This window comes from Electrophorus electricus, chromosome 17 (assembly GCF_013358815.1).
Source record: "Electrophorus electricus isolate fEleEle1 chromosome 17, fEleEle1.pri, whole genome shotgun sequence".
Lineage (NCBI taxonomy): Eukaryota > Metazoa > Chordata > Actinopteri > Gymnotiformes > Gymnotidae > Electrophorus > Electrophorus electricus.
The window spans coordinates 1,718,599-1,742,442 of NC_049551.1; the positions used below are offsets into that span (position 1 = coordinate 1,718,599).

At 46.6% G+C, this 23,844-nt stretch overlaps 2 protein-coding genes across 3 annotated transcripts in view; both read left to right on the forward strand.

Annotated features, from left to right (window-relative positions):
• Window positions 1-83: 83 nt before the first annotated feature.
• pptc7b (protein phosphatase targeting COQ7 b) lies at window positions 84-13,361 on the forward strand. The gene is made up of 6 exons (XM_027019083.2): window positions 84-476; window positions 3,319-3,498; window positions 4,459-4,657; window positions 7,382-7,505; window positions 8,935-9,064; window positions 9,369-13,361. The coding sequence occupies exons 1-6, from the start codon at window positions 275-277 to the stop codon at window positions 9,425-9,427; spliced, it is 894 nt and encodes a 297-aa protein (XP_026874884.1). The 5' UTR covers window positions 84-274; the 3' UTR covers window positions 9,428-13,361.
• A 2,355-nt stretch (window positions 13,362-15,716) lies between these two features.
• tbc1d10ab (TBC1 domain family, member 10Ab) overlaps window positions 15,717-23,844 on the forward strand; it is a 15,482-nt gene continuing 7,354 nt past the window's right edge. Inside the window, exons 1-6 of one of the 2 annotated variants that reach the window (XM_027019086.2) lie at window positions 15,717-16,543; window positions 20,487-20,586; window positions 21,511-21,618; window positions 22,760-22,866; window positions 22,981-23,095; window positions 23,716-23,781. In XM_027019086.2, the coding sequence (XP_026874887.2) occupies window positions 16,347-16,543; window positions 20,487-20,586; window positions 21,511-21,618; window positions 22,760-22,866; window positions 22,981-23,095; window positions 23,716-23,781 (693 nt within the window). In that variant the 5' untranslated portion in view covers window positions 15,717-16,346. The remainder of the gene's footprint in view (window positions 16,544-20,486; window positions 20,587-21,510; window positions 21,619-22,759; window positions 22,867-22,980; window positions 23,096-23,715; window positions 23,782-23,844) is intronic. The other variant, XM_027019088.2, reaches the window with a different exon arrangement.

A 23,844-nucleotide genomic window follows, 5' to 3' on the forward strand; every position in this document is an offset into this window, starting at 1 on the left:
GTCGCGCCTGCGCCACGCCCCGCCTGACGTCGGAGGGTCACGAGGCTCGGGGACCCGTATCTGCGCTTTTTACTCAACCCCTCGGGCGCGTGAGAGCGCGGAGAGCTGATGTTCACAGTTGCGGGGCAGCGTGTCGGAACCTTGTCCATACAGCCAGCGCGGACCTAAACGAGGTCCCTGTTTTGTTACCTGGTGCAGCTCCTAAGCGGTGACCGTAGCCGGATGTCGGTGCTCGTCGGTTGACGCGTGCCTAGTTGCTCTAGCGCGTGGGAGCATGCTGTCTGTGCTCTCCTACGGGAGGATTGTTGCCCGGGCTGTCCTGGGGGGACTCTCGCAAACGGACGGCCGGGACTACAGCCTGGTCACCGCGAGCTGCGGCTTCGGGAAGGACTTTCGAAAGGGAATCTTGAAGAAAGGGATGTGTTACGGCGACGACGCGTGCTTCATCGCGCGGCACAGATCCGCAGATGTTTTGGGTAAGTGGGAGTTTGTGCTCGTCTGCATTTGCATCGCACCTGTTTTAGCTACCGCGGATGAACGATTTCATTGTTCCTCTTATTATGTCGCTAGAAACTTCAGACGCGTTGCCTTTTTATGGTGCTTTTGTGCAAAAGCTGTCATGCTTTCAGAGGCATCGCGAGTTTGTCTGAATGACCTTCACGGGTTAAAGGGGTTATAGTTAAGCACGCGCGGTGTTTCCTTCATGACGTCGAAGCCACCAGGTCGTGCACGGGAACAGCGGGGCTGCTCTCACCTGAAATGACCCCTGCCTGTGACCACTGACGCCTCCGTTTCGCTCAGACTACCCGAGGAAAAGCTGCGAGCGGAGCGGAGCGGAGCTCGGTGTCACTGTGGCGTGAATTTAGGATGAATTTCCGAGTTGACCTTTCACCTAGAACGCTCCGAGGACGAGCCCCCCTCGCGCCACTAGCGATCACAACGTGAACGAGTCCAATGTAAACATTCTTCGCATAATGAAAATACTAGCTGATGTTTTGTATTACCTGATTTCTTTTTAATCGTTGTATTCTTCTCTTTGTTGGTGCGTTGTCTTACGATGACATTTAGCAGCTAATGTCCCCAAAAATCAAACGGGTTGTTTTGCAAATCAGAGGAACGATTGTAAAGAGTAACAAGTGTGAATGCAGAGTTCTGCCATAGTCGCATAAAGTGGTGTTATGTTGTAATGGTGTTGATGCACATTACTCTGTCTAGGCACTACTCAGACTAACATTGCCAGGTTTTCTTATAAAGGTCAGAATGGTTGAGTATGGAGGCAGCCATGTTAGGACAAATCCACGTGTCTCCTGACATCTCGGACACACGCGGTATGGACACATGGTCTCGTGTATGCTGGAAGGGGAGCATTTTACTCCAATCCTTTTATTTCAAATAATCAAATAAAATGCTCGGGTTGTTTTGTATTTACTGTTTTTTTTTATTCGTCGTCTTATTCATTTCTAGAACATAACAGAAAGCCTTGACGTGAAGACTGGCATTCAGGGAAACGATCGCACTCTGTCTTGTGTATATAGTTTAAAGCTTGCGTTCGCGCGATCAAACAATGAGACTTTTCTGTTGGGTTTTCTGCTTCCGGTTTCACCTCCTTTTGAGTGCCGAGTGTGTGCCACGTGGGTGAGCGAGATAGCTGTTGATACGCTCCGGAGCACGTGAGCTGTTCTTGGTCCTCAAGCCATAACCTCTCTTTGAAAATACGTTGAAAAACTCTCTCTCTGCCTTAAACTGTGTAAGCTCGAATCGAATTGATCGTTAATTTTGCCATTTTGTGGCGCACATTTGTCCTATTGAGCTCGCGCGTCTGTGACAGCTGTAGGAGGCACGTTCGTACGTTTAAGTATCTCCACCGCGGTGGGGAGCGCGTGCTTGAGCTGCAGCCTACTCTGTCGGTGTGTTTAGGCACGTGGATGCACGGCTCGGTTGTCTGTACCGTGCTCAGCATGGCAACCTTTGGCCTGGTATTGTCCAGCCCGGCTGCTGGTGTTGGAATGTGTGTGTGTTACATAAGTCTTGGTTTGACTCCTTGTATGGTCTTCCCTGTGGAATCTCACATCAGCATAGAGAGAGCGAGGGGAAATTTCCTTGCGTGTGGACAGTGGGAGTGTTGCAGCGACTAGCAGACCCCTCTAGCACCTGCACCCTGCTGTACTTCTGCACTTTCTGTTCCTGATTAAGTGCAAGAGCGTTGCAGCAGCTCAGAGCGTCAACGCACGCAAGGACCAGTGCTGTGTATGTGCTGACCTGCTGTGAACTGCGTGTCTGGAACCTCACCAGAATGGCTGTACATGTGCAGTGCATCTTGCATAATATTCGTCGCTGTCAGCAACGTGGCTAAATTGGTTCAGAGGCCTTTGCAAATGTCCTGAGAAAGACTTTAAATAGAACACAGGCCTGCCACTGGTCCTCAGTACACGTCACCCAACAGCGGTTTCCAGACTTGCCTGCAACACTCCACATTTGGTTTCATATTTAGCTCAGCATTGACTGACCTGTGAGAGGTTCCTGTTTTATTCCTTCTGCTTCTTCCTGGTGATAAGTGCAGCATTAGCTGTTAAGGTCTGACGGAAAAGGTCGACCCGCTGCCAAACCCCGGTCCCGGGAACGGAAGGATTCTTTCCGAGGTGCTTGTCATAAATTCAGTGAAGTAAAAGCCACAATGAAGGGCCATTAGGATGTTGGCAGACGAAACGGTTCTGCACTTCCTCCTGTTTCTCTCAGAATGCCCCTGCCATGAGGGGAAAAGGTCAGGATGCTTTGTCTCTCTCTTCTCACTCATTCTCACTCCTTTCTCTGTGAGTGTCCAGTGAAGATTAGTGTTCACATTATGTAATGATAGTGAGTCTCTGACATCCAGACCCTGTCCTGCTTGTTATTCATGCCAAGCCCTGTCTTAGTCATATGGAGAGAGAGAGAGACACACAGGACTGTAGCTATAACACTGTGCTCTTTTTCTGGAAGCTTTTTAATAGGCTGGCCAAAAACGCAGACAGCACGTTAACCGAGCCGGTTCTTCCCTGCACTTTAGAAAGGTCACTCTGGAAAGATTCTCTTAATTTCCTGTGCGAGATGGATGTCGTCCTGGTTCGTCTGCAGGGCGATCCAGGTGTGAGGGGATGCAGCCTGATATCACAACCCTGCATGTGTTGTCATGTTGAGGCCTTGTCTCTGCACACACAATAGGGCTGTCCTGGCAAGGATTTGCATTACAAAACGGTGGCATCCGACACCTGTGTGCATGCGTGTGATCTGTCTGTCTGTCTGTGTGGGTGTAATTCAGAGAGCTTCTGTTTACCCCCCCAGGCGTAGCGGATGGTGTGGGTGGATGGCGGGACTACGGCGTGGATCCGTCACAGTTCTCTGCCACTCTGATGCGGACATGCGAGCGTTTGGTGAGGGAGGCTCGGTTCACTCCCACCAGCCCCGTGGGGATCCTCACCTCAGCCTACTACGAGCTCCTCCAGAACAAAGTGCCCCTCTTGGGTAAGAGAGCACGCCCATGCACACACACACAGACCTACAAAAGTATACACACTTCCAGGACACACGCACTAAGATTTGGTGACTCACCTACATACTGCTTTGGTTTATTAAATAAAGAAATGTTGGCAGGATGCCCAGATACAGAGTGAGTCAGTGTGTGTGTGTGTGTGTGTGTGTGTGTGTGTGTGTGTGTGTGTGTGTGTGTGTGTGTGTGTGTGTGTGAGATGCAGATACAGGACGTTCTTTCTTCTCTATCAAGCAAACCCTAAAGCTCTGCATGTTCCATAGCCACGAAAGTTGTTAATCCAGAGTGGCATTAAGCCCAGTGCTTTGCGTTTGTGTGCTGCTTTAAAATCACAGCGATCTTCCTGACCACAGTGAACAGAATGTACCACCATGTGCAGGAGGTTTGTGAGGAGGCCGTGCCAGGAGGACTGGAACAGCACCAGTTCTGCCGCGCTGTCACGCGTTTCCTCTCTCTGTTGCTGTAAATATCTGTGATGGCCCCTTGGCACCATATTCAACCGCTTTGCCTCTGGTTCATCAACTTAATCATGAAATCTGTTTCTGATTCCTGCTCCCTAAGCACACCTAGTGCTTCCCTCCCCCGGCTGTGGGGACGGGGCAGAAGAGGCGCCAGGGGCGGGGCAGGGGGCGTGTTCTGGCTCTGTGGTAGTGTGGGGTTGAGGCAGACCGTCGGAGGCTGCCTGATTTGCTGTTCAGTTTAAGGGGAGGAGGAGAAGAGTGCAGTTTGTCCTGAGCTCTTCTCCATCAGATCAGATTTTCCGATGATGTCTATAACTGGGAACTTCCAAGTTCTCCAGTCACGTGTGTGCATGTTTGTCGTTGACGCTTCTTATGAATGTGGAGGACTTTTGGGGAGAAATGATTGATCTTGAAACATAAGATATCCAACAGCCTCATTCTCCTTTTCCTGCTCTCCTCTCCTCTCCTCTGCAGGAAGCAGCACAGCCTGTATTGTGGTGCTGGATCGAAGGAGTCATCGGATACACACGTGTAACCTTGGTGACTCAGGGTTCCTGGTGGTCCGGGGGGGAGAAGTGGTCCACCGGTCAGACGAGCAGCAGCACTATTTCAACACGCCCTTCCAACTGTCAATCGCTCCGCCAGGGGTGGAGGGAGCAGTGTTGAGTGACAGGTGGGTGGGGGCTGGGAGAAGTATCTATACAGCAATACTAAACGTTTTTGAAATGGTACAACACTTGTACTCGTATCTGCTCATATCAAATGCACTGTCCTGTCTGCGCTTTCTTTTGGCCCATATAAGCTTCCATAATGCACTGATAGCAGCAAGGTCTCCCCAGTGGGGCGGTTTATGCTAAAATGGCTGCTTCGGTGAGGTCACTGCGAGAGGTCACATGCGTTAACTAAGGACGGAACAGCAAAGGCACACAAACAAGCCCATATGCAAAAGTATTCTTCAGAACTGTTAACGTCCGTTTTACACCAGAAATGGTGCGGCCAGTGAGAGTTCACAGCTACCCTGTGACACAGCAGGCATGAATTACCACGGTAACCCGCATGTATACAGACACAATGAAAGCGATTCCTGCAGTGAAGGGAATGAGGGTTTACGATGCTCTACTCGCGTGGGAAACGCTGATAAAATCTGTTAACAGCTCGTTAATGGTGAGTTTTCACACATGGTTTAAACTGAAGCAGCAGTTGTTCTGAGGACTGTTCCTTAACACTAGCTTAGCAAGAATACTTCATTTTAAGTTTCTAGGTAGAAACCTCTGTCTTGTCACATGAGACGAGCAGCAGAAATAGATCCGCACGTGGCGCTCACATCTAATGTAAAAGGTTACATGGATTTAACACAGGAGCGTCATGCTTGTAACAGTGTGAAGACTACCGCTGGCAGTCATGCACCCTCGTGGATTCCACAGCAGAACACACACACCCATGTGCGTGAGTGTGTCTCATCTGACCCACCTTGGTGACCCTGAGTGGACAGGGTTGGTGTAAACATGTTGGGTCTCTCACTTTTTACATTTAAGCATAAATGTGTGTCAAGCCAAACCCATAGAATAGCAGTTTTAAAAGCTAGATTTGGACCATCATGTGACAGGTGCTCTGAGGAGTTCTCCCCCATGTGTCTGGAGTTCTGAGGAGTTCTCTGAAATGTGTTTGGTGGCAATGATTTTCTGAATTTTTAAACCCAGGTTTGGATGGAGCAGGAAGCCAGTGCAGTGATGTTGAAGCAGGTCTGTCTACTGTTGTTTTTGGACTGTCTGGTACACAATGCATTAGTCGTCTAGCAGTGTGGGAGGAGAGTATGTGAGTGTCTTGGCATCATGCACAGCTGTGACCTTAAAGAAAGCTGTTTTAGTGATGTCATCAATACGGGACTTTAATGTGCAGCAGTTGTTGTTCATGACGGTGGGTTGAATGGTGCTTATGTAATTAGTCTGCCATGTTCCTCTGCTCCTCTCCAAGTGACTTAGATGGCTGTGTGTGTGTGTGTGTGTGTGAGACATTTACAAACATCTACAAAGGGCAGAGAGAATGCCACGTAGTTCCATGTGATTATGCCTACTGGCTTGCCAATGGCATTCAATCAAACCCAAACCAACTAGGCAGAGAGCAGGCAGCCCACAAAACTCCTTCAGTTCAGCCAATCATATTTTATTTCTTTCCTCTGCCCAACCTGTGCGGTCTTAGAAGCGGGTGTGACTGCTCTAAGATTGGCCTGTGGGTGTTTCCCTCCCAACTCTGAGCAGCAGGTGTAACTTTAACTTCACTGCCTCTCTGATATCAGCCTTCTACAAATGAGTTTTATGTCAGTTAAAAGAATGTTTTTAGAATGATTTTGTTTCTGTAAAGTGTGTTATAGTAAGATGGGCGTGCATGACTGGTCACATCGAGCGCTCGGCTAACTTGTTTGGAGTATAATCTGTAAATGTGTGTTCCTGAAATCCAGTGAAGGTGTTCTGCTCCTGGAGAGGTGTGTGTGGGGAGTAGAGGACACAGGTTTGGGTGGGTGGGTGTGGGTGGGTGGGTGTGTGTGTGGGGGGGGGGGGGTAAGAGTGGGAAAGGGTTTTACAGGGGAGGTCAAAAGCAGGACTGAGGCTAGGAGCAACTGGAGAGGGTTCCAGGACTAATTTAGCAGGACTGTGCTTTCATCTCTCCCAGCTGTGAGTTCAAGTTCGGTTTATTCGTCACATACATAGTCATACACAGTATAACACGCAGTGAAATGGTGGGTCTTGCCCATTTCCAGGATTTCGCAGACTCTTATCCAGAACATCTTCCATCTTTATTTGTATGACATACAAATAATCCATGTGCTCCCTGCGACCCCGTGACCCTTAGGGTTTGCTCGCTCTAGTTGCTTTACCTGGTGAGCTACATGAGACCACCCATAGGGAAACTGGCCAGTGGCTCTGCTGACCGGGGCTCAGGCCAGGGACATGCTTGGGCTGGACAGGGTGTCTCCCCCGCCATACATCTGCGAACTCCTGCCCTTGTGACCCACTCGCACTCGGGCTGGAATTTCAGCCCCTTCCAAGTGGCACAGCGCCAGTGTAGAGGATTACGCCATCGGTTTTTCACAGAAATGGCTTCTGGGTCTTGGTCACTGGAGAACTGAGCCATGCCTCCAACAGTAGCTCAGATAACATAAAAATAAACATTGTACAGGTTTACTTATTTCCTTTCATCATTTGTTGACATTTACTTGGAGTTTTAATCAGAGGATTATTGCTTTCACTGTGCTTTAATCTCAGAGGATTATTTCTGACTGTAAAAATACAAAGACTGTGCAAATGTATATGGAAAAATGTATTCACTTGCAGGTGAGTGATGATGGGATTGGAAATTGCATGGCTTGACTGGCAGTCTCTCTGTCTCTGTCTCTCAGTCCTGAAATGGCGGACAGTTCCTCGTTTGACATTCAGCTTGGTGACATTATCCTCACAGCTACTGATGGCCTCTTTGACAACATGCCAGATTACATGATCCTCCAAGAGCTCAAGAAGCTGAAGGTAAGACCTCTCTCTCTCTGTCTCTCTCTCTCTCTCTGTCTCTGTCTCTGTCTCTCTCTCTCTCTCTCTCTCTCTCTCTCTCTCTCTGTCTCTGTGTCTCTCTCTCTCTCTCTGTCTCTGTGTCTCTCTCTCTGTCTCTGTCTCTCTCTCTCTCTGTCTCTGTGTCTCTCTCTCTCTCTCTCTCTCTCTCTGTCTCTGTGTCTCTCTCTGTCTCTGTCTCTGTGTCTCTCTCTCTCTCTGTCTCTGTGTCTCTCTCTCTCTCTGTCTCTGTGTCTCTCTCTCTCTCTGTCTCTGTGTCTCTCTCTCTGTCTCTGTCTCTGTGTCTCTCTCTCTGTCTCTGTCTCTGTGTCTCTCTCTCTGTCTCTGTCTCTGTGTCTCTCTCTGTCTCTGTCTCTGTGTCTCTCTCTCTCTCTGTCTCTGTGTCTCTCTCTCTCTCTCTGTCTCTGTGTCTCTCTCTCTCTCTCTGTCTCTGTGTCTCTCTCTCTCTCTGTGTCTCTCTCTCTCTCTCTGTCTCTGTGTCTCTCTCTCTCTCTCTGTCTCTGTGTCTCTCTCTCTCTCTCTGTCTCTGTGTCTCTCTCTCTCTCTGTCTCTGTCTCTCTCTCTCTCTGTCTCTGTCTCTGTGTCTCTCTCTCTCTCTCTCTCTCTCTGTGTCTCTCTCTCTCTCTCTCTCTCTCTCTCTCTCTGTGTCTCTCTCTCTCTCTCTCTCTCTCTCTCTCTCTGTCTCTGTGTCTCTCTGTGTCTCTCTCTCTCTCTCTCTCTCTCTCTGTCTCTGTGTCTCTCTCTCTCTCTCTCTCTCTCTCTCTCTCTGTGTCTCTCTCTGTCTCTGTCTCTCTCTCTCTCTGTGTCTCTCTCTCTCTCTCTGTGTGTGTCTCTCTCTCTCTCTGTCTGTCTCTCTCTCTCTCTCTGTGTGTGTCTCTCTCTCTCTCTGTCTCTGTCTCTCTCTCTCTCTGTGTGTCTCTCTCTCTCTCTGTCTCTCTCTCTCTCTCTGTGTGTCTCTCTCTCTCTCTCTCTGTGTGTCTCTCTCTCTCTCTCTGTGTGTCTCTCTCTCTCTCTCTCTGTGTCTCTCTCTGTGTCTCTCTCTCTCTGTCTCTCTCTCTCTGTGTCTCTCTCTCTGTGTCTGTCTCTGTCTCTGTTTCTCTCTCTCTCTCTGTCTCTGTTTCTCTCTCTCTCTCTCTCTCTCTCACACACACCCCATTCATAAGTACACATCCCATGTATACTTAGAACCTTTTAAACTTTCATTTTAAAAGCACCTGTGGAGTAAGTCTTTAGAAAAATAGGACACCTATGAGTATTAAAGTGTGGCGAGGCTAACGAAGGACGCTACATTTGAGTGTAGTGTAACGTAACAGGACCAGGTCATTCCTGTCACGGAGGACCGAGGCCTGCCCTCCGCAGCTGTTACCACGGTGCCATTCCTCTCTTCCAGAACTCCAACTACGACAGCATCCAGCAGACGGCCCGCAGTATCGCCGAGCAGGCACACAACCTCGCCTACGACCCCAACTACATGTCCCCCTTTGCCCAGTTCGCCTGTGACAACGGCCTCAACGTTCGGGGTGAGCCGGAGAGGACGGGGGGGCGCACCCTACCCGCTCTGTTTGCTAAGTGTGATGGGGACACGGGTCAAACGCCACCCCCTCACCCATATCTGCCCTCTACAGAGGAGGGAGAAAGTGAGAGAGTTCTGTGAGGTTCTGATATTGCGTGCTGCAAAGATGAAGTGAGACTTAAACCAGCAATGCTAATATGAGTGAAAATGACACTGGACAATCCCAAGTGGCATTCTGGGATTTCCTGTTGTTTGTTTTTGTGTGTGTGTGTGTTTGTTGGCTAACTTCTCTCTTCCACTCTGTTCCTCAGGAGGGAAGCCTGATGACATCACAGTGCTGCTCTCTATAGTGGCGGAATACACAGACTGAGCATGCTCGCTGGAGGGCGTGGCATCTCACCTGTCTGTCTTTTCATCTGTGCTGCTTCCTGTTTTTCTTCTGCCTGCACCCTTCTTTTTCTTCCGTGTTTTCCAACCAATCAGAGGAAGGGGACAGCGTGGACTTGTTGGTGTGGGTGGACGAAGGTTCACTGGGAGGCTGTTTATCGGTTTGTTTTTTTTAGCTTTGTTGTATGATCTTGCTCAAGGCAAAGAGGATTATGGGAGACTTGTTCATCCTACGCCTCCTGACTGGTTGAGCTGTAGTTTTGTGAGCAGTCCTACTGTCTTCGTACATGGGGCTGATGTGTTTATCTAAGGGCCTTCTGCGTGAGACTGTTGTTCCTGTGGTGAACTGCTGCAGGGTTGGACTTTTGTTAAAATTAATTCCTCAGTGTTGATATGGGGTGATGTGTGCTGGGGTCATCTGTGTTCAAGAGTGTGGGGCAGTTGGTAACAATTGCCTCATAATGATCTAATTCTGGTGTGTGTGTCTGAGGGCTGTGTTGGTCTGGCAGCATATCACTGCCCAGACCAAACGCTACCGGGCTCGGGATGGCGCATGCATGCGGGGGGGGGGATATTTTCTTTTTGATCGGACTCAATGGCATGTCACAATGCCGTTATAGTCTCATGAGAGCAGCGACGTCCGCCGTTCTATCCTCGTGAGACTGACACACGGGCCTCAGCTGGCACTGCTTTGGCACTTCACCTCTGATCATATCGGAGCTTAATCCTCATTGGCTAGAATCTCTGCTGAGAAACAAGTACTGAAATGTTGGTGTGTGGACGTTGTGCTCATATTTAAATGTAATTTTATATTGTTCAAAGAAATATTATATCTGTATGAACTTCATGAGCGCTGCTAGCAAATGTCTGGCTGGATGGCTCTCTGCTCAGCTCTGCCCCCTGCTGCTCAGTCCCGTCCCCTACTATGGCCGGCTACTTTCCCTGACCACCAAGGCAATACGCAGCTTATGTTGAACAAGCCTTTAGTTTAGTTGTAGGCTAATGTGAGATTAATGTTTTAACATGAAGGGCATAACTTTAGGCCAGTGGCAAGCTGATGTTCTGAGAGAGGGTTTGGTTGTTGACCAGTAGCAGGTGAGTGTTGAGAGGGAGGGGTTAATTGTTGGCCAATGGCATGTTGTTCAGAGCTAGGGGTTAGTAATGGCATCTGCATGTCTTGGTGATTTTAAAGTTCCTGTGTTTGAGTGTTTCAGCAGATAATAGGGACTGCCAGGATTATTAGCCCCACTCTTTGGGTTATGCAGGAGTGGCCTTTGTGTAGTTGGGCATGGAAGAGGCAGGGTAAGATTTAATACACCTTTTGGGCACTTGAGATGTCTGTTTATTTTTGAGAAACGAACAAACTGTAAACTGATATGGCACCGACTTCACAGCAGAGTGTGAAAGATGGTGGCCATCGTCTCTCACACACGTGTGCGAGCACGCACACACACACACACACAGTATGGGACATAATCGTGGCGTATCTGGTGCCGCAGTTGGTGCTGGTTGGTGGTCACTGGTCTTCTGGACATGCAGGTCTGGATGTATTTTCAGTTTTGGAAAATTACAGCAACAGTTCATGAATGTATTTGGCTTCTGTTAAAATGCAACATACTAAATGCAACAAGTTTGGACTAAAGTTGAAAAAAAGCGAGATCCACAGCAGCATCCCACCTTTGGTATTGCTTTGTTGATTTTCTCTGCTCACACACGTCTCCCTGAGCAGATGTGTTAGAGCAGAGCTAAAGTAGAGCAGAGACACCTCTCTGAAAGTTGGTGCTTTGAGGGTAAACTCTCTCCAACGGTGAGCCAGGCGGCATTAGCTGTGGATGTGTTGGGCCTCCAGGGGGCGCTGTCTGTGTGAATGTATAGAACTCCACTAAGTCAGGGGAGAAGCAGGCTGAATACGCACAAATGCACCTGGAAAACTTCTAATGAAATCAGTAGGTCAGGTGTTAATGTTTTATTTTTATAAACACTTAGTTTTTAGCAGACTCAAGATTTAAACAAAAAAAGAGATGTGATGGTATAAACCTTTTTTGGACAAATGTTTTGTGTGCGTGCGTGTGTGTGTGTGTGTGGGGTGGGGGGGATGTCTTTGTGCCCAGAGCTAGACCGCATCAGAGGCAGGCGGTCTGGTTCTCTAGGGTTCATGTCTCCTGCTTTTAATAAGATGAACAAACAAACAGCACTGCTAAACCAAAGACATTACCAATACCCCTATTTAATGGTATCTTTTTTTTTTTTATAAACCTTTGGAGTCATATTTGTACGTTTCGGTCTGATTTAAGAATATGTACAGCAATATATGGTAGTGACCCTTTTGTTTCAATGATTCTGTTTTTCTTTTCATCTTAATTATTCAGATTCCTGAATGAGAACTTTGTCTGGATGAATGTATTTTGTAGACTGTGCTGTAATAACGGTTCTGTGGTTCGTTGGTGGGGGGTGGGTGTATCCGGGGATATCCAAACCACTGTTCAGGTGCACACTGATTTTGGATCAGCGCACATGTTGGTGGCACATCACCTCACCCCACCACTCTCTGAATCAGGAATACAGGCCATGTGAAAATCCATTGTTTATCCGATTATTTACTAAACAATGAAAGTGGCTCATCCACGATGGTGTATGAAAAATTAGCTCTGAGATTTGGAAGCCTTTCAAAGAAAGTTTGAAAATCCCACGGTGAAGGTGTGAACGTGTTTCTTGTGTTGAAGATGAGGTTGGTAGGAACATGTGCAGACAGCCCTCCACCCCTGGCTCCACCCACTACATACATGTCCTTTAAGTTGTGCCTGGAACAAACCCATACCAGGTCCACTGTTCAGAGAGCAAACTGGAGAGGGTTGTTGATCTGGGGTCAGTTTTGTTTGGGATTAAAATTAGCATCAAAATGTTGGGAGAAGTGTAGCCCTCTATCAAAGTCCTACTGAGACACTGGGGGGGGGAAATCACTCAGAACTCACTCAGAACTCTGGTCTCATTCTTCCCATATCTCGTTTTGATTGTGTGTGTTTGAGAGAACATCCCAGTCAGTTTTCAATGCTTACACGCTCCCAAGTGCATCCTGAACCACTGGGTTGGTGCGGTACACTTTGAGGACACCAGTATGTAGAGAGTCTCAGCTTTTCACTGTGGAAAATCAAAGCAGAAAAGCCACATTACCAGCGTGATGGAGGCACGCGTCGTCTCCAGAGAGCCACCAGGGCCATGCGTGCTAATTATGTATGTTTGGAAAAAGACAAACAGTCCACAATGTTCTATAGTTATACAGACAACAAAGTGTGTGTGTGTGTGTGTGTGTGTGTGTGTGTGTGTGTGTGTGTGTGTGTGTGTGTGTGTGTGTCTCTCTGTCTGTCTGTCTGTGTCCTTAATACAGAGATCAGTTTGTGGCTGCTGCATCTGATGGATGCCTGGCCTGACAGATTTGTTTGCCGTTCAGTTTTCCTTTTCTGATGTGTGTGTGCATCTCTCTCACCCCCCCATTTTGTTCCATTCTGTTCCCTATCTCATCATTAATCCTATCCTCAGTCATTCTGCTGTTTGCTACTGGCATTTTGCTTTAATGCCAAATCCAGCTTTCTTTATTACAACCCAAGAGGGGCTCATGGAGCAGGTGGGCCCCAAGGTGTTGCTTCGGACCTGGGCATGGTGGTCCCATGCCGTGAGGGGGTGATTCTCGGATCCGTCTTCCCCTCTGTCCTCCTCTGACCCTCTCTCTTCTGCCTGTCTCTCTTGAGCCTTTGCGATGGTGCTTGGGCAGATATGGTGACTCTTTGGGTCTCATAAGACCTTGTTTGAATGGGATCTACACTGTTGTCTGTGTGTGTACAGTGTAACAATGCAAAACTTGTTTCTGTAAATGAATTCCAAGATGTAAAATATTTAAATAAAAGAATATAGTATTTATATATCTCTTTTGCTGTTTTTCTTTTATTAATATGCATGCAGTCATCAGGCTGTAAAGATCAGTCCCAAGCAGGCAGTGAGTTTGAGCTGCTGGGGGTGTGTCTGGTGCCCCTGTAGTGCCCAGCTGTGGGTGCATGGCTCACGGGCCACAGAACCTGTTTCTATTGGCTGTTTGGAAGGGGTGTGTTAGTATTGTGTTCACAAACTGCACTGCTTTACTGCCTGTTGGTGCTCAGCCAACCAGCGCAAGACTAATGTGTCTGTGATGGACTGTTTGTGATTAAAGCCAACACCAATATACAGTCCCAAAGCAACAAGTAATATAGAGATTAGCATATTATAGAGGTAGTCCTAAAATGCGCCCCCTATGGGCAGTGAAGAGCATTATCCACAGCTCCGACTAAATGACTTGACTCCATTAATATGATTTGCTATATACTGCAACTGTATCCAAATTGTCATCTTAGAACAGACACAATAAACTCAGGAGGGTGCAGTAATTCACCAAAATGTGATGGGGCATATTTAAAGCATATTTACCCCATGTAAAATACTACCTGACGCTACTGATAATTCAGGGCTGGAGTGTAATCTAGAAATAATGCAGGTTCGCAGGTGTTTGAGGTCTGCTGCCCCCTGGTGGCTCCGGCTGGTCATCATAAAGTCCAGTGAATCATAAAGAATCATAAAGTCAGTGAATCATCACTGACTCATGATTCATCTGTAGTTAGATTAAATGTCATAAATATAGCGTCCGGAGAGTCTGACTCTACGAGGCAAGCCTGGAGTCACGTGTCTACCGATAACGGCACGTGTTATAAAGACAAACTCGAACGCCAACCGGGGGAGCACGCGAGCGTTTCGCAATGCAAAGGCGTCACTTAACGGGAAGGCCAAGACTCTTCAGTATGCCGCATGTTTCTTCTCGTTCCTGACTTACGATCCAAGTTAACACACAAAGCTCCTTATCCGTTAACATGAATAAAACGAGACTGCACACACTACCTGAGATCTGCGATGACTACATTTATCTTTTATAGCACACCTATCCTTAGGAATTAATGACATCCACTAACTGATCAATTAGCAACACCTTAATTACAGGGTAAAACTGCCAAAGATATTTAGAAAATAAATAGAGAAAAGCTTTTTGTTTGTACCGCGTGTGCATGGCATTATATATATTTAAACTACAGAAGACGAGATATAGTGTGTAATCGCGAGTAACATTAAATGATCGATTGAGCACTAGTGTGCTTTAACTTATTGTTTTGCCTTGATAACTTCGTTGTAATTCACGGCCTCTCTTGGCTTATTGATTTATTGATAACTAGCATTTCAGCGGCAGGCTGGAGCTGAAAAGGCAAACATCGCAGATAGATCGCGATATTTACTGATAAGTCGGTCCTTCAACCTGTTTTGATTTTAAACATATTTGATCGTTAATGACACGTCTATTAACAAATTTTGGCGAATTTTAATTTATGACGAAAAAAAACAAAACATTTATGTGTTAGGACTTTCGGAACACGTCAGTGAAGATAGCTGGGAGAGGTCTGTTTATTTGTATTTATTTCTGCTTATTTGTTGTAACCCTATCTCTCAATTATTAAATAGTTTTAAAACTGATGGAGAGATATTTTATTAGAGATCAGTAGACCTGCCGCTACTTATTACAAAATAGAAATATTCCCATCAGTAAATATTACCATCTGGAAGCAACATTTCGCTTCTTCTGTAGCCTTTTAAAGTCGACCGGTAGATTCAGTAAGAAATTGGTTAATAAAAAGCCAACTTCAAATAATTTCATACTTAACTTCTAATACAATGCCAGTGATTTTTTTAAATTAGCTAACTAATCAAGACGTACTTGATTATGCAAGTGTATATTTCATGATGGACTATCAAGTAGAATACTGTGATATTGGTGTTTTTTAAATTGTCTTTTTACTTTAAATTATTCGTTCTTTAAATGTCTCTTTCACTTTTCCTATTAATGTATTTTTAATTTGTAATTTTATTCTTAAATTAATCATATTTAAATGTGTATATATATTTAACTTCAAATGTATTTATATATTTTGTTTTGGCAAATCCCTTCCTGAGATCTATAATCTCAGGATGTAATGATCTTTATTATCCTTCTGTGTAATCGCTATTTTCTGTAAAGCACTTTGTAAACTGTTTAAGAAAGTGCTACACTAAGTGTATTATTATAGTACGTTTATTCTAGCAGAGTGTGATAAATAGACTAACAAAAATAATGTGTAATATTATAGTAAATTTATTCTAGCAGTGTGATAAGTAGACGAACAGAAGCGCTCCAGCGCAGCCAAGCTACCAGAGACAGCCCGAAGATGGTGCTAGCTCGCATCAGATAGCTTTGGGGCTAACGGATGCAGACATGTTAGAGTTTATGTTAGGCAGATTAAAGGTGTGCATTTGGAAAAACTGTAGTACCTCTGACATTGTTTCGAAAACTCAAATAACTCGTAAGGTTTTATACAGCTGCTAGATGGGTTGATTTAACCTGATCGGGTAGCTAATTAGGTAGTAAGCTAGGTTAGCTGTTTAGTTAGCTAACGCTAGGTAATTTAGTGAACAATGGCTTAATTAATTGTTTTCTTTTTAAAGGAAATTGCAAAATATCTATCTAGCAAGGAAGCTACTATCTGCAACATTAGCAAAATAATAGAAAGGTGATATGTTTATATAGTTATGTAGCTAACGCGAGCTTTCTACATGTGATGGTTTTGTTGTTGTTTGTTTGTTATTGTTTGTTTGTTAGATAGCTAGATGGAGCTGTTCTTAACAACACCTCAGTAAATAGGCGTTAGTGGGTATGTTCGTGAAAATGACTATGCCACAACAGTCTGACCATGACGACACCCGAGCCGCGTAGCCTCTAACCGAGCAGCCGTGCGGGGGCCGGCGGGTCAGGGGATCTGGCTCAAACCCACAAACACACACACGAAGGTGAAACCGCGATGGCTACAATTCAGCCCCGAAGTAATGGACTGCGGCCCAAGGAGCCCAAGAGCCTTCGGGGCACGGAGGCGGGTCTGGCCGACCCAGAGGGCAATTGTTTGGGCTCCGACCTTGAGCCCAACGGCTGTGCCAACGCAGACAGACGGACTGATAAATACGGATTCATCTGGGGGTCGCAACAGTCCTCTACAGACCCGTGAGTACACTCGTCATTCAGTCGCCTTCTGGGAGGAAAAAGAGAGACAAAATGTCCTGCAGTTTACCTAGATAGCTAACCACACCTGTCTAGGTGGCTACATATCACAAGATGCACAGTCTGAACTTTATCCCAGAACTTTATCACATCACGGGTTATAGCTGGATGTAGTACGTCTCAACCTTTTTGTGATACGGAGCGCTCACTTTGTGTTTCCGTGTGACTCGGTTGAACGCCTTTAGTATAAAACATGTCTGTAACGTTCCTGTCTAACTCTGAACGCCCCAGATTATTTGTCCTGGAGGTGTATTTATCTGTAAGGTTCCTGTCTAACTGAACGCCCCAGGTTATTTGTGCTGGAAGTGTATTTATCTGTAACGTTCCTGTCTAACTCTGAACGCCCCAGGTTATTTGTGCTGGAAGTGTATTTATCTGTAACGTTCCTGTCTAACTCTGAACGCCCCAGGTTATTTGTGCTGGAAGTGTATTTATCTGTAACGTACCTGTCTAACTGAACGCCCCAGGTTATTTGTGCTGGAAGTGTATTTATCTGTAACGTTCCTGTCTAACTCTGAACGCCCCAGGTTATTTGTGCTGGAAGTGTATTTATCTGTAACGTTCCTGTCTAACTCTGAACGCCCCAGGTTATTTGTGCTGGAAGTGTATTTATCTGTAACGTTCCTGTCTAACTCTGAACGCCCCAGGTTATTTGTGCTGGAAGTGTATTTATCTGTAACGTTCCTGTCTAACTCTGAACGCCCCAGGTTATTTGTGCTGGAAGTGTATTTATCTGTAACGTTCCTGTCTAACTCTGAACGCCCCAGGTTATTTGTGCTGGAAGTGTATTTTTGGCGTGTTCATGCAAAATGTGAACTACTACTGACACCCGTCCGGTTGGGCGTTCACTCGCACTGGCGGTTATCTGACATATTTAGCCTCGTTAACATAATTTATCCCCCAAAAGAGAGAAATTAAAGCATGAATGAGTATCTTAAAATTACACTTCCCGTCTTCTAGTTTTCTCTTTGTAGTATCAATACAAAACGTACATTCCAGATACCCAGCCTGCAATCAGACACTACAGTGTGTTTTATTATTTAGATGATCCATAATTGGTGTCCTTTAATGTCCTAACTGAATACCCTGTCCGTTTCCTACTGCATCCTGATGTTGGTGAATGCCTTCTGTTGGTGTAGTCTGCTGTGGGTTTCTTCACTGCAACCAGACAATGTAGTTCAGTTTTTATGGCTATGTTTGGTTCGATCTGCAGGAGAACATATGACATTACATTTAACCAAATATTTGGGTCTCCAGTGAACGCTCTTTAGTTTCTTCAGCACAATTCTGTGCCCGTTGAACACCTTTTCCATTTATATTTTAAAAGAAATCTGGGACAGCTCAACTGATAAGTTGCCATGGAGACCGGATTTGGTTAGATTAGATTTTTTGTTGATACTTTTTTTTGATGTTGTTGTGAAGTTATGAACAGTTATCAGAGGTTTAATATTAATTAACCAGTTAGCCATTTAATATTAAACTAACAACGCTCTTCTATTGCTTCACTACCTTTGAGTGTGATTATTTCTCACAAGGCATCAGAAAGGCAACTACCCCGTGCAGCAGATGTTGTCTCTGTCTTTCTCGGCTGTCTGTTTTAGGTCTCGTGTGGCTCTTGCTGCTAGTGGAGGCATTTGGCTGAGATGGAAATGGAATGTGTTTTCTTTTAAAGGGGGTCTTTGAGGAAGGTTCTGGAAAGTGTCTGTAGTCTGTAAGTTGTCATGGAACAAAAGGTCTTTGAAGACCAGATGACATTTTATTCTGAATACTCAGACACTGGGCGTGATGTCCCTGATTGCATATTTGCTTGAAAGTCATTCATTAAAATGTCTCCCTTTCCACTGAGGGCACATAGTCCATCCAGGGTCCTCGACGTCCACGGGGGGCATCGAGGCGCAAGCTTTGGCAAGTTTGTTTCCTATGATTTTTCCAGAGTGGTTTACTGCTACCGTGGAGGCGAGCCAAGATGGGTTTGGTTAACAGTGCACCTATGTGGTGCCTGACAGTCTCCATGGGAAACAGGACGAGCTCGGTTTGGGCCTGCTGTGTTTTTTTTTTGTTTTGTTTTTTTTTTTACAAGAAAGCTTTCAGAGGGAGCTGTGTTTCATCTCTGTTCTACTCGCCCTGAGCCCAACCTGACAGCGTAGCTGCCTTGCTAATCTCGATAGGCTGATTAACCAAATGAACCAAAACCGGCTTAACCTGCTAGTGCAGGTGGAGCACAGTGCTAGCAAAACCGAAATCACCGGTTCACCTCCCGAAGAGCAGACGCGGTATCCTGTTGGTAGATATCTGCACCTTGCTCTGGATCGGTCAGATGTGACATGCTTGGTCTATTAGGTTTGGCATCTGAATGAGATCTCTGCCTGTCCAACCAGCCGTAAGAGTCGTTGGTTGGCAGCGTGAACCTGACTGCCCGTTAGAATGGTCATGCAGGAGAGAGGGCCAGAGAGAATCTCTTCCTGTGCTGTAGTACTTGCTGTTGTCTCTTTGTTAGCCAGCCACACACTGAGCAGCTCGCTCCACTGAGACACCTCCCCTTAAATCACAAACGGGAGCAGAGCAAACAGAGCTTGCTTAGCCATACAGCCAGCGCTCTGCTCTTATCTGATAACCTCTAATAATCCAACCCTGTTAATCCCCGTCCATGCAGTGTGTGCGTGCGCGTGCGCGCTGTACAGGAGGCTCCTGTGCCTGACCCGCCGAAGGCCGCCAAGGCAGATTGGCTTCATTTGTGCCTCTCTCTGTGCGGTTGGGAAAGCGCACACAGTTCAAACAGTCGTTTTGAAATTAAATCGCCCACACGTGTATCCACCATGCAGCACTCGGGGTTTTCCAACCGTCTGAGATTGCTCGGCATAGGAACTGGACGTTGGTCTGAGTAGTCTTAATCCTTGTCATCTGAGGAAGCCTTGAAGTATCGCAGTATTGTTGTATGACAGCACCTCAGTACCTCAACACCTCGTCAAACTGGTGTTTAGATCCCAGTTTCTCCACTCTTGGTTCAGAACCCTGGAGACAGCAGTGAGCTGGACAGTCTTACATCAGGGCTGAAGTGTTTGTACTGGAGCCGCGTTAAGATGTGGCCTATGAAGGCTAAAGTTGAGGCCCCGTGTCTGACGCATTCGTTTCTGGTGGTGTCCCTTTGTCCTAGACTCTCATCTTCCCTTCAGCCCTGATTTAATTACACCCCGCACCACACAGAGGGCGTATCTGAAACTTCCCCTTATAAATGTGGCTTTTCATCGTAAAGAGGTGTGGGAACTATCTCTCTCTCTCTCTCTCTCTCTCTCAGACACACTTACATGCACACACACACAGGGATTAGGGTGTTATTGTGCTGTATACTCTTCCCTCAGCCAGGGCAGTAGTGCTACGTTGCCATTTAAAGGCGGTTCTCCCACACAGATCCTTCTACAAACTCCTGTGCTCAGGGATCAACACACACTGATGCATTGCTGTGTCTCCCAGCAGGTGTCCATCTTGAAGAAAAAAAAAAGCCCTGTCCCCTGTAACAGGAGCTGTAGTGGTGGTGTAGGAAGCAGCTCATCATGTCCTTTACATTTAGCCTGGGACATCTTCCTTTGTGGGAGGCAGACACATCCTGCTTGGCGTCAGGCCTGGTACTGCCCCCTGCTGGTCAGCTGCTGGGGTTACAGCCTGCTTAAAAACAACACCTACAGTGTGTGTGTGTGTGTGTGTGTGTGTGTGTGTGTGTGTGTGTGTGTGTGTGTGTGTGTGTGTGTGTGTGTGTGTGTGTGTGTGTGAGTGAGGATTGGAGTACTTGTGCCAAGTGTTTTCAGATGCTAGACAATGTGCCTAGGAATTTCAGCTAGGTCCAGTTGTGTGTGTGTGGTAGAGTTTTATCAGTGTTTCTTCCCTGCAGTGCTACTGATGTACCTCCAGAGGTGTTGAGACACAGGGAGGCCAAATGGCTGGAGATGCTGAATGACTGGGACAAGTGGATGAGCAAGAGACATAAAAAGGTGGGAGTTCTGCCTACACACACGCACACTCAAGCCACAGGGCAGAGGATGGGCCATCGCCACCGTGTGAGGCTCGATGGCATGAAGTCTGTTATAAAAACGAGTCACACCCATGATCAGTCATATTGTTGCGACGTCTCTGTGGTTTAAATCTTTATGTTAAATCTATAAGTGTGTAGGGCAGTGTAAGCTGTGACGTCTATAAGGCAGCATGTAAGGTGTGTGACGTGTGTAAGGTGTGCGTATGGCAGTGTGACGTGTGTAATGTGTGTGTATGGCAGTGTGACGTGTGTAATGTGTGTGTGTGTAAGGCAGCTCCTGTAAGTGCCTGGGACAGCTGTTATACAGGTAGGATGTTTGGAGGTGTGTGGTTTAACCAGGTTGAATCAGGACTCCCACTGCACTGCTGGGACAGGAGAAGCCCATCGCCTTACTGCCCTTACAAACCCTGCCCCCCCCCCCCCCCCCCCCCCCCCTTAGTTACTGTTGCTAACCCTTTTGGGGCCTGTTCTACCAGTGAAATAAGAGGTGCAACTTTTTTTCATGATGAAACCAAGCTACCGCTCTTATGTTACCCCTGCAGCAGTTCCCACTGGATGATTGGTCAGTCTTTTTTTCTTTTTTTAAAGGGTGGAGCTTGGAAGTAATCTGTTAGGCTCTGGTACCAGGCTTCGATGAAAGAGAGCGTAGTCTGGAATGATGAGCCAACCTTCCAAATAAAACACCCTGGTGCGTGCGTGCGTGGGGGTGAGGGGGTGTGTGGTTTTTTTGGGGGGGGTTGTTTTTTGTTTGTTTTTTTGCAGTCCCTCTTTCACTCATTCCCTCTTTGTCCTTTTTGCTTCGTTTGCTATCGCCTCACTGTGGACTTCATGTTGGTGGTTTTCACCAGCACATTCCTGACCTTATTTACCCTCCCGCCTCCAGCTGAAACTGCGATGTCAGAAGGGAATCCCCCCATCCCTCAGAGGCCGCGCATGGCTGTACCTGTCTGGAGGGAAGGTGAAGAGAGAGCAGAACCAAACCAGGTTCCAGGTGACCACTGACCCATACGCCCTGTTCGGAGGGGGGTAACGTAATTATCGCACACGATGTTTACCACAGACGTAACCACTCCGAGGTGTCTGTGCCCTGCACAGCAAAACTAAATGCCTCCTCGAGCACGTCCCTGCTTTTCTACAGGACGTGACGGAATATTTGCACACGTCGATTCGCACGGGATTAATATGACCTGGGATTATTTTATGGCTTGTTTTACGGAAGGATAAAAGATGCCGTAATCTTTAATGACGTGGGAGTGCACAGTCGGTATAAATGACTGACATAGCGTGTTCAGATGGGACTAAAATCACAGAGAAACACTGAGAATAATTACGTTACCCCTCCTTCCTGTGTAAAACTGCCATAAATCAGTTTGTAGTGTTGGTTTCAAACCAAAGGAACAGTGTGATCAGTGTTGTACAAAATACAAATAAAATCTCATCACAGGTACTCTGCCTGATGCCCACTGAATTTAAATAGCTGTTGTGAGTACAAGAAATGTTAATTTTTGTCTTGAATGCCTGAGTTTAAAGAGTTTAAACGCATGATAATTATTGCATTGTGTTTGGATTAATAATAACTTTAATTCTGTACCCTAGCCTTTGCCCCTGAATTAAGAGTCATTATCTTTTCATCCTGTCTCCCCCCACTGGGAAACAACAGGCCATTTACATACTGGTTACATGAAAGGGTCACCTGACACTCACATGGCACACTTCTTAACTGACATTTCAGCATGGTAAATAGTTTCTAGATGTTAATCTTTTGTCTAAATGTACATTAGCGGTCTGAGTCTCACCAGACAGAGACTCTAAGCCAGTTGACACACTAGGCACTCTCCATCCTTACTAGAAGGCACACACACCACACACAAACCAGACATTCTTCCAATCAGTAGCCTGTCCAAACTTTCCAACAGCGAGGATGTAGCTGTGGATGATTGAGGAGGCTGTCTTATTCGCCCGTCTTCATTTGCATTTACGTGTGTGCGCGCGTGTGTGGAGAAACGAATGCCTCTAAACGAATGTTGTTTCTTCTTTGTGTTTACGTATTGCAGTGTTCTGTGTGACGATCTTGTTCTTACTGTGCGTCCACTGGTTAAGCGTCTCAGTGAGAGTTTGTCCGTCTGTGTCAGGAGTTGGACAGCCAGTCTGGAGATCCCAAGTGGTTGGATGTGATTGAGAAGGACCTCCACAGACAGTTCCCTTTCCATGAGATGTTTATGGCTCGAGGTGGCCATGGGTGAGCGTTTCTCTCTCTCTCTCTCTCTCTCTCTCTCTCTCTCACACACACTCTCAAGAGCACTGCAACTGCTTAACTGGCACTCTTGATGTCGTCGTACGTGCGTGCGTACAGGCAGCAGGACCTGTTGCGGGTGCTGAAGGCCTACACCCTGTACCGGCCGGAGGAGGGCTACTGCCAGGCCCAGGCTCCCATAGCAGCCGTGCTCCTAATGCACATGCCTGCTGAGGTCAGTGCCCCCAGCACTTAGCAACCGTCGACAACAATTAGGTCAGTTACTCCAGTACAGTTCACACAGGCACACCGTGCTTGAGAGTGGACATCATATAGTGAAGATTATAGACACCTATGAAACTCTACAGTGTGTGTGGACCACCAGCTCAGAAGGACATCTAGTGAAATTTAGTTTGTTTCTAAATTGTGACAGTACTGTTCACTACTGTTGTTTTGTTTCTTAATAATAAACGGTGAAACAGCCCAGAACAGTCAGTGAACAAAAGAAAATTCAGTATACTGCAGTAATTCAGAAGCACCATGAACAATGACGACCTCGCCTGCCCTTGTGCTAAATATTCAGAGCAGACCTGCAAAGACTCACCCGTGCTAACACACATTGTGGTGCATAGGAAGCTTTGTTTTCACACGTTGTTGTCTTTAGTTCAAAACCCTGGTTCAGCATAGTAATTTCAGACTAATTCTTGTCCTACTGTAAAGCCGTGAGTGCGTGCGAGTGCGCATGTGAGTGTGTGTCAGTGCGTGTATGTACGAGTGCGAGCGCGTGCAAGCGAGCGTGTGTGTGTGTGCATGTTGGTTGTTTATATGTTTGTTTGTTTGTTTCCTGTTTTTCAGGATGCATTTTGGACTCTTGTGCAGATCTGTGAGAAGTACCTACCGGGGTACTACAGTGCAGGCCTGGTGAGAACTCACTGTCCCTCTGTGTCCCACTACACACACACACACACACACACACACACACAA